The 7,976-nt window shown below is 41.8% G+C and overlaps 1 protein-coding gene across 1 annotated transcript; it reads left to right on the top strand.

The window, feature by feature from the left end:
• Positions 1-238: 238 nt before the first annotated feature.
• SNRPE (small nuclear ribonucleoprotein polypeptide E) lies at positions 239-5,737 on the top strand. Its single transcript, XM_070396447.1, has 5 exons — positions 239-358; positions 854-880; positions 1,878-1,940; positions 3,213-3,291; positions 5,524-5,737. Exons 1-5 carry the CDS (start codon positions 305-307, stop codon positions 5,577-5,579), a joined length of 279 nt encoding a protein of 92 aa, XP_070252548.1. The 5' UTR covers positions 239-304; the 3' UTR covers positions 5,580-5,737.
• Positions 5,738-7,976: the final 2,239 nt, after the last annotated feature.

Here is a 7,976-nt window from a genome sequence, read left to right as displayed (position 1 = left end):
ATAAAAATATATTGTGGGCGGGAGTGGGGGGGAAGCCAACTCAGAAAATGGAGACACAAACAGGCCGGTATCTCCCCTGCCTCCCTCCAGGTGGCGCTGTAGGGCCCACGCCCGTTCCAAAACGCGGTTGCCTCCATTTGGCCTCCCCCGGAGGCTACAGAGCACCGAGAAAAGCTAGAGAAGCCCTTCCCAGGAACTGCGCAGGCCGCTATGCCAGCACCGCACACTTCCGCTTCCGGTTCTTTATTCCAGAAGTGGCTCCGAGGAAGCGTGTGGCTTAGTGTGGTCTTTGTCAGCTTCCACCATGGCGTACCGTGGCCAGGGCCAAAAGGTGCAGAAGGTGATGGTGCAGCCCATCGTATCCTACGCAGGATGTCAGGACCGGGAGGTTCGGGCTAGAAAGCGGGGCGAAAAGGCAGACGGCGGGCTCGGAGGAGCGGTGTGCGCCTTCCACATCCCGTGAGCCCCCGCGGCCGCCGAGGCCCCGAAGGCGCGGGGCTTGGAGGGAGCGGGATGGGCGGGGGGCGGCGGGGGCAGACCCTACCGGGGGCCGCGGGAGGGCAGGGGGGAGCCGAGGGTCGCAGCCTTAGTTAAGTTACTGCGAGCCAACGGGAGGTGTGGGTTTGGGGGAGGAGGAGGAGGAAAATGGCGCCAAAGGAAACTCCCAGAGAGAGACACAGAGAGAGGAGAAGGTTCCGCCGAGTACTTAGGGACCCTAATGAGCGCCTGGTTGGGCGCTTTCCGCGGCGTGGACGCCAGACCGCGTTCCGGAAACCTTCGAGGGGGGTAGTGACCAGTTCCCGGGGCCAGAGAGCGTGCCGTGCGTGTGTTTTTCCTTTAACCGTTGGTGCAGAACCTCATCTTCAGATACTTGCAAAATGTACGTAAGTTGTTTGTTGTTGTTTGGTCGCCCTGTCTGATCACTGTTGTACAGTTAAAATGATGACATGCGGGGGGAGAGGGGGAGGGGGAGGGGTGCCGGGGAAGCCGAATGTAATAGAATGGTGTGGAGCCATGCTCACTGCGGGCGTGTAAAGAATTGTGTTCATACTTTGCAAGACCAAAAGTCCTAATCTCAACAAGTAATTATGGGCAGACATATCAGTGGTGGTGGGTATCGGTGACTTTTGTTGGGGGTCATTATGGCCGGAACATTGGCCCTTCCCCCTTCTTCCCCCTTGGATGAAACATTGGGAGGAAAATCCAGTTAGCCCGAAACCATGTAATAAAGTAGTGGTTGTAATACCTCGAGGGAAACTCGCGTGTAGAAATGACACTACGAAAGGAAGAGGGGAGGATAGGGACAAGGACAGCCTGCTTTCCTTTGGGGGAACATTTAGCTGCAGAGTCCCCGTTGGCAATACAGAGTGTGTACATTCTCTCTGAAAGAACACGTAGCTCTGGTTGCTCTGACAGGTTTTAGTGTGTGACAGCGCAGTTGAAAAACAGATTAATTTCAAGCCATTGGAATTTTTAACCACCAGAATCGAGGGCTTCTCTCCTGGTTATTAAATGTGAGGCCTTGGTCTTTAGGATTTACTGCTTCGTGCTTTACTGACACCAATTTTCACCCTCAATGTATTGAAACGAGAAGCAGCAAGAAATAGGATTGAGTCCCAAGTCACAGGAAGATTGAGGTGTCTGGCTGGGGACTGTCTGGTCCCAGTTTATTACATGAGAATTTATTACGTGAGAATGTTTCTTGTCAAGTAACTAGTCTTGGTTACCAATTCTGATAGGAGTCAGATGGTTAAAACTCTTGGTTTTTATTTATTTTATTTTCGGGTTTTTATTAGGAGCCATATTTCTCTAATGCTTGAGCACAGTGCTTGGATTTTGTGTGCTTCTTAACATTTCCGTTTTTATGATTATTTCAGAGATCTCGGATTCAGGTGTGGCTTTATGAGCAAGTGAATATGCGGATAGAAGGCTGTATCATTGTGAGTACCCGGGATATTTGATCTCAGAGAGGTTTGTTATAGAAAAAGATCTCACCAAAAAGAAAAAGATTCCACATAAAATGTTCAGCCAGAGCAGTGTACAAAAAAATCAAAGATCCAACCCAAGGAAAGTGTTTTGGGACCCACTGCCCTTGCCTCCTTGTTTTACTTGATAGAGATTGGGTAATTCATTAAATAGAAGGAAAATTAATTTTTTAAAATAATCTAATCATTAATATTTGAAGGAGGGGGATAAAAAATAAAATTAGAGGGGGTTGAGGATAGATGGAGCATAATTCTGGATTAGGCCACACCTGATGGAGCTGAGTCAGATTAGTTAAATAAGATTCTCAGGATGACAGAATACCTTAAATGATTTTTTGGGTTTTTGTTTTTGTTTTTAATCCTCACCAAAGGATATGTTTTACTGATGAGATTGATGTGAAAGAGAAACATCTATTGGTTGCCTCCTATGTGCACCCCTACCAGGGATTGAACCTACAACCTAGGTATGTGCCCTGACCAGAATCTAACCCGTAACCTTTTTGGTGTATGGGACGACACCCCAACCAGCTGAGCCACACGGCTGCGGCTTAAATAATGTTTTTTAATATATATTTTTATTGAATCAGAGAAGAAAAAAGAGAGAAATAGAAACATCAGTGATGAGAATCATTGATCGGATGCCTCCTGCACACCCCCTACTGGGGATTGAGCTTGCAACCCAGACATGTGCCCTGTTCAAATCAAACTGTGACTTCCTATCCTGGTTCATAGGTCAACACTCAACCACTGAGCCACACCGGCCGGGGTTAAATGATGTTTTAAAGAAAGATGAAATATGACTGAAAATTTGCCCTTTAGGCAGTGTAGATTTCTTCAATAATATCACTTTCCCTGTTTATTAGTTGAAAAACAAGAGTGGTGGTTAGTGGTGATAGTGTTTTGTGGAGGAAGCAGTGGCAGAGGGTAATGCATACATGTACACACATACTGTATATTGAGTAGGTTATCAAAGATAGGGAGAGTGGCTCTTTGGCACAGCTAATGAATTCTTAAGGCCAAAAGGTTCCAGATCTAATGGAGTGTGTTCTGGCTTTCTTTGTTATTTAAAAAGACTTAGAGTGGAAGGTGGTTCTTCATCTGAAAGATCAGTGAAGGGATGAATTTCTGAAATTAGTTGGCATTTCTGTATCTAAATGGGTATATTTATTTAAAATGGTTTGAATGTGATCTTACTTGAAGATGTCAGTTAATGGCTTGTTTTTCTAGGGTTTTGATGAGTATATGAACCTCGTATTAGATGATGCAGAAGAGATTCATTCGAAAACAAAGTCAAGAAAACAACTAGGTAAGAATATAGATGGTCTTACAGAAATTTAGAAATTTTTATTTACTTGCAGAATTGAGTGATTTGCAACTTAGTGCATGGTTACATTTAGTTTGCACTTGGAAAGTCATATTTGGTGGCAGGAAGGTTACATTTGAAATCATCCTCTGTCACTTACTCTCCTCCACACCATTTCTACTTCTGCCTCTCCACTCAACTAGTTCTCACCAGTATTACAAAGACTAATAGAGTTAAATCTAATGGTCATTATCAGTCCTCATTTTACTGTCGTCTGAACAGTGTTTGGCCATTCCCTTTTTAAAATATTGTTCTCTTGGCTCTGGGATACTATACACAGGTTTCATTTTTTCATTTATAGTTAACTATTCTTTTCCACACTTCTGTATATTCATTCTTTGGGACCCAATCATTAAATGTTTAAATTGCTCAAAGCTTGGTTGTAGTCCTTCCTGTCACTCTGTATTTTCTTAGGCACTCAAGCCTACACCTTCGGTTACCATCTCTATATTCATGTGCCTCATCACAACATTTTGGTTAATGATGGACCGCATATATCATGGTGGTATACCATAGAGCCTAGTGTGTAAATGCATTCTATGTTTGCACAACTATGAAATCACCTAATGACTAGATTGACTCTTAAATTTACCTCTCAGAGCCTGTTAAACATTTCTACTTGAATTGAATGTCTCAAAGCTCCTCAAAGTTAGCACATCAGAAATCAAACTCAGTTCCTACCCCTCACACTTTTAGAGCTGTTTTAGTGTTCCCTGCCTTAGTGATAGCACCAATTTCTATTCAGTTTACTAATTGATTTCTCTGCAACTACCTCAGCCCTCTCCAGTTTGCTCTAATCTTTTAGAAACATCAATCTGACCTTGTCGTTCCTTTGCTTGATGTCCTTCCTTCAATGGCTTCCTGCTGCTTGTATGATAAGAAAATGTTTAATGTATTCTGCACAGTTCTTCATGATCTGTGCTTTTCTCCATCTGCTCTTCATTTTCTGAGCTTCAACCACATTTGTCCTTTTTTATCCAGTTCTTTGAATCTGCACATTTATCCCACCATAAATCTTTGTATATCCTGTTCCTGTGTCTTTAAGACTCACATGAAATGTCACCTCCTCCCCGGGTTTGGTTTGGTTTTGCTTAGGGTGGGAATTGGGTGGATCTTATCACCAAGATCCGAATGTGAGGGTGCACAGACAGGGTGTGCTGTGCTCTCTGTTTGTAGTAAAGCATTCATTAGTGGGGATTATTTTATTAATTTCTCCCCCACTGGACCAGATGCTCCATAAGTGTGTGCATGAGTCCCATCTTTTTTGCTCCCTAATAGGCTCAGTGCCTGGCATGTAGTAAAAACTGAAAAATATTTGACCAATGAACACAATTTCTTAACCCAATTAACAGAAGGTCTTTAGGGTTCACGGTTTCATCCAGAATAACTGAATCATTTTTATTAAAATCCCATTAACTTAGGTTTATATAGGCATTTTGTGTTTTTAGTTGCTTAATGCCCAGTTCATAGCTCACTAGGATTTGTATCAGTGGTGAGCTGCAGGTGTCCCTTTTTTCCGGACCCTGAGGATTCTCTTGAGCCTACACTGGATATGTGGAGAGTAGTTTCTGAAAGTGTTATATTTTGCTCTGCTTCTTCCTGCTTAGGCTATTTTTGTGAAAGCCTAGATTTTAAAATTTAAACATGTATCAGGAAAGGCAAGTAATAATATTGACATATTATTTATAATTTATGTAATGTTGGATTCCCATAGTAGTATCTTATAAATGTAGAAAATAGCATTACTTGTAGTGGAAGCCTGGAAAAGGGAAACAGTTTGATCACTACTGGGGTTGATTTGCATTTTTAAACTGTTTTACTGAACACCAGTGTTCCTGAAGGTATTTATAGATATTTTTCAGGAAGAAAAAGTATACTTTGTTCAAATAGGTTTAAGAAATGTTGGGTGAAACTTAAAACAGGTATGTTTATTGAAGGATGAAATCTTCAACATACTAAGAGCTCTAAGAATGAGGTTGTAGTATGCTGCATTTTCTAAACTTGACATACAACTCATTTCCCAACTTCTGCAAACTGAGCATTGGGAAATGTTGAGTTAACTTACTCTACAGAAACTGTATTTTACATAAAATAACATTTCTCTGTCTTCATTAAGTAATAGCTGAAAAGTGCGTATGCTGCTCTAACTTAGGCACTTTTAATTTTGTGTTGCAGGCCGGATCATGCTGAAAGGAGATAATATTACTCTGCTCCAAAGTGTCTCCACCTAGAAATGACTTAATGAAGTGAGGAATTACTGAGAAGCAATACAGTTTGTGTTTTTTGTGTCCTTTGTTGGGAGAATATTTGTTACCCATTTAGTCATACAATGCCCTTGAGTTCTACAAGATGACAATAAATGAGGTTGAATTGTTTTTGTTAAAAAAAATTTACATTGTTTCTTTCTAGCCAGTGGTAGAGACTTTTTACACAGTGGCGCCATTCGCTGTTGGTGTGTTAGTTTCCTGAAGGGTGGCTCTTGGCCCTGGCACTTGCTTTTCACAGAGCCAGATCTCTAGATTCTTAAGGCAAAGAGTAGGAATTCTATTTGACAGGTGAGCTTCTGATATTGGGTGGAAGAGAACAGGAGGGTTCACAAAAATAAAGGCAGGCATACTAATATATGTCTTTATCATCAGTTCTAATTGTGGATGCTGGAACTACAGCTTCTAACCTCAGTAGGTTGGGGATATAACAGCTACAGTATTTAAAAATAGAGTCATTGGATGAGGTGTTTGTTATTTTATCACCAAGATCTAAATGTAAGAAGTATTTGGGTATAGGCAAAGAATGAAGTACCTTAAAGGTACATTTAAAATGAGCTCTGTTAAGAGTTAAAAAGAGGCACACTGGGACTGGTAACCTGAAGAAAGACCATAAGCAGCGCTGGTAAGTTAAGTGGGATAATAAATCATGTTAGTTGGAAAAACACCTGTCTCTTCTCTAAGAATTTTGGTTCCTCCCCCAGTAATTGCTTATTTTCTAATTGAATTGTGTGGACAAATCTCTCCTTCCCCAGTATCTCAGGATGGTTCTAGTTAGAATTCTGTTAAATAGCTATGGAGTATCTGCTGTTAGATAGACACAAAGGTAAATAAATACAATGAAACAGACTGGCAAACAAGTAGCTTCAATACCAGGCGTTAAGTGCTATTTAAATTGGATCTTGAAAGATGAGATAGGCCTACCTTAAAGTTCTGGTAATGGGCAGTATTGTTAAGTGTAGGTGAGGAAGGACCAAGCAGTCCATTTCCTGCTTTTCCAGAACTTTTCTTTAAACTGAGTAAAAGAAACCCTTTGTGAGGAAGATTTGTAGGTGAGTGCAGCTTACAACTTGGCATTTTAGCTGTTCCACTACTATTTGAACTTGTGCTTTCTTGGTAATATTTTGAAATAAAGGGCTGTTTTAGCTTTTCACTGAACCTGCTGCAGCATGCAAAGGAAACAGCGGGCAGCAGAGGGAGCTGCAGCCCTGAGACTGCGTCAGCCTTGCTGGTGGAAAGCTTTTTAAGAGCAGAGAGCAAAGGCTGCAGCTTTCTTGGCACCAAAATAGCTGGGAAGAAGGATAAAAGCTGGAGCAACATAATCCCTGAGAAAACACGGTGGCTGCTGCTTCCATTTCCTTGTGCGACCCTTCTGCCCTGGCTGCCCTGTGTAAGCAGAGCTGCCTGCTGTGGCTTATTCTGAATGATCAAGGTGTGCAAGGTTCTGTTTTTGACAGCAAATGATGATAGTGAGAAATAAGGTGCAGTCGAACTCTTACAATTGAGTTCTGTATTTAGAGATCTGCTTGCTTTTGTGTTCTACCATAACCTGTGGTGTTTGCTTTTTAAATTGTACTTTTCCACAATCTTTTTTTTTCCTTCCAACTAAATGTATTATAGGAGGCATTGGGTTCTCCTTCATTAAGGTTGCTAAAGCATGCTATGAGAAGCTGCTCTTGTTGGCAGCCCTTGGTAAGTGAGCAATCATTTTTCTGGAATGGCTGTTGGTTTCCAAGCGGCTCTTCTGACCACCCACTAACTCTTGTAACATTGTTGAACAGGGGAGAAGTAGACTGGGCTTGGTGTTCCTTCAGTACAGGGGTGGGGAACCTTTTTTCTGCCAAGGACCATTATAACATTCAAGGACCATATAAAATTATCACCTTAAAAATTAGCCTGCTATATTTGGTCAAACATTTAATTAACTCACCCTAATGCTTTGGCAGGGCCAGACCAAATGATTTCTCAGGCCTTATATGGCCCACGGGCTCGACATTCCCCTCCCCTGCTTTAGTAGGTGGGGAGAACGAAGGATAAAATGGTTTGAATTCCCTAGGATTTTGTATTTGCAGGCACCAATACTGTATCACATTTGTCAGTTTCAGGATTCGAGAGTGGGTCTCTAATTTGGATAAGGCATTACTGGCCAGGAAGTGTCATGGACAGTACCTAGAGTAAGCCTAATAGGCAGCATCTCATGCTAACTGACACAGGAGCTTTTTTAAAATTAATTATTCCTTCTAGAACTAACCATCACCACTTACTTGTGGTATGCTTTTGGGAGGAGATGAGATGCTTGGTAAAACTTCTGAAGGTGGCTTAAGAATTTAAGTCTGTCAGTACCTAGAGTTTAATTTTTTTGTT

This window comes from Myotis yumanensis, unplaced genomic scaffold, assembly GCF_028538775.1.
Source record: "Myotis yumanensis isolate MYYU_CA2020_CCGP unplaced genomic scaffold, mMyoYum1.0.hap1 SCAF_17, whole genome shotgun sequence".
NCBI lineage: Eukaryota > Metazoa > Chordata > Mammalia > Chiroptera > Vespertilionidae > Myotis > Myotis yumanensis.
This window is presented reverse-complemented; position numbering and strand designations above follow the sequence as displayed.

Bases quoted from the DNA above. Each gene is read 5' to 3' on its own strand.
- SNRPE (XM_070396447.1), top strand. From the start codon at position 305: ATGGCGTACCGTGGCCAGGGCCAAAAGGTGCAGAAGGTGATGGTGCAG. The intron at 359-853 runs GTATCCTACGCA...CCGTTGGTGCAG, and splicing joins AGGTGATGGTGCAGCCCATC to AACCTCATCTTCAGATACTT. The intron at 881-1,877 runs GTACGTAAGTTG...TGATTATTTCAG, and splicing joins TCTTCAGATACTTGCAAAAT to AGATCTCGGATTCAGGTGTG.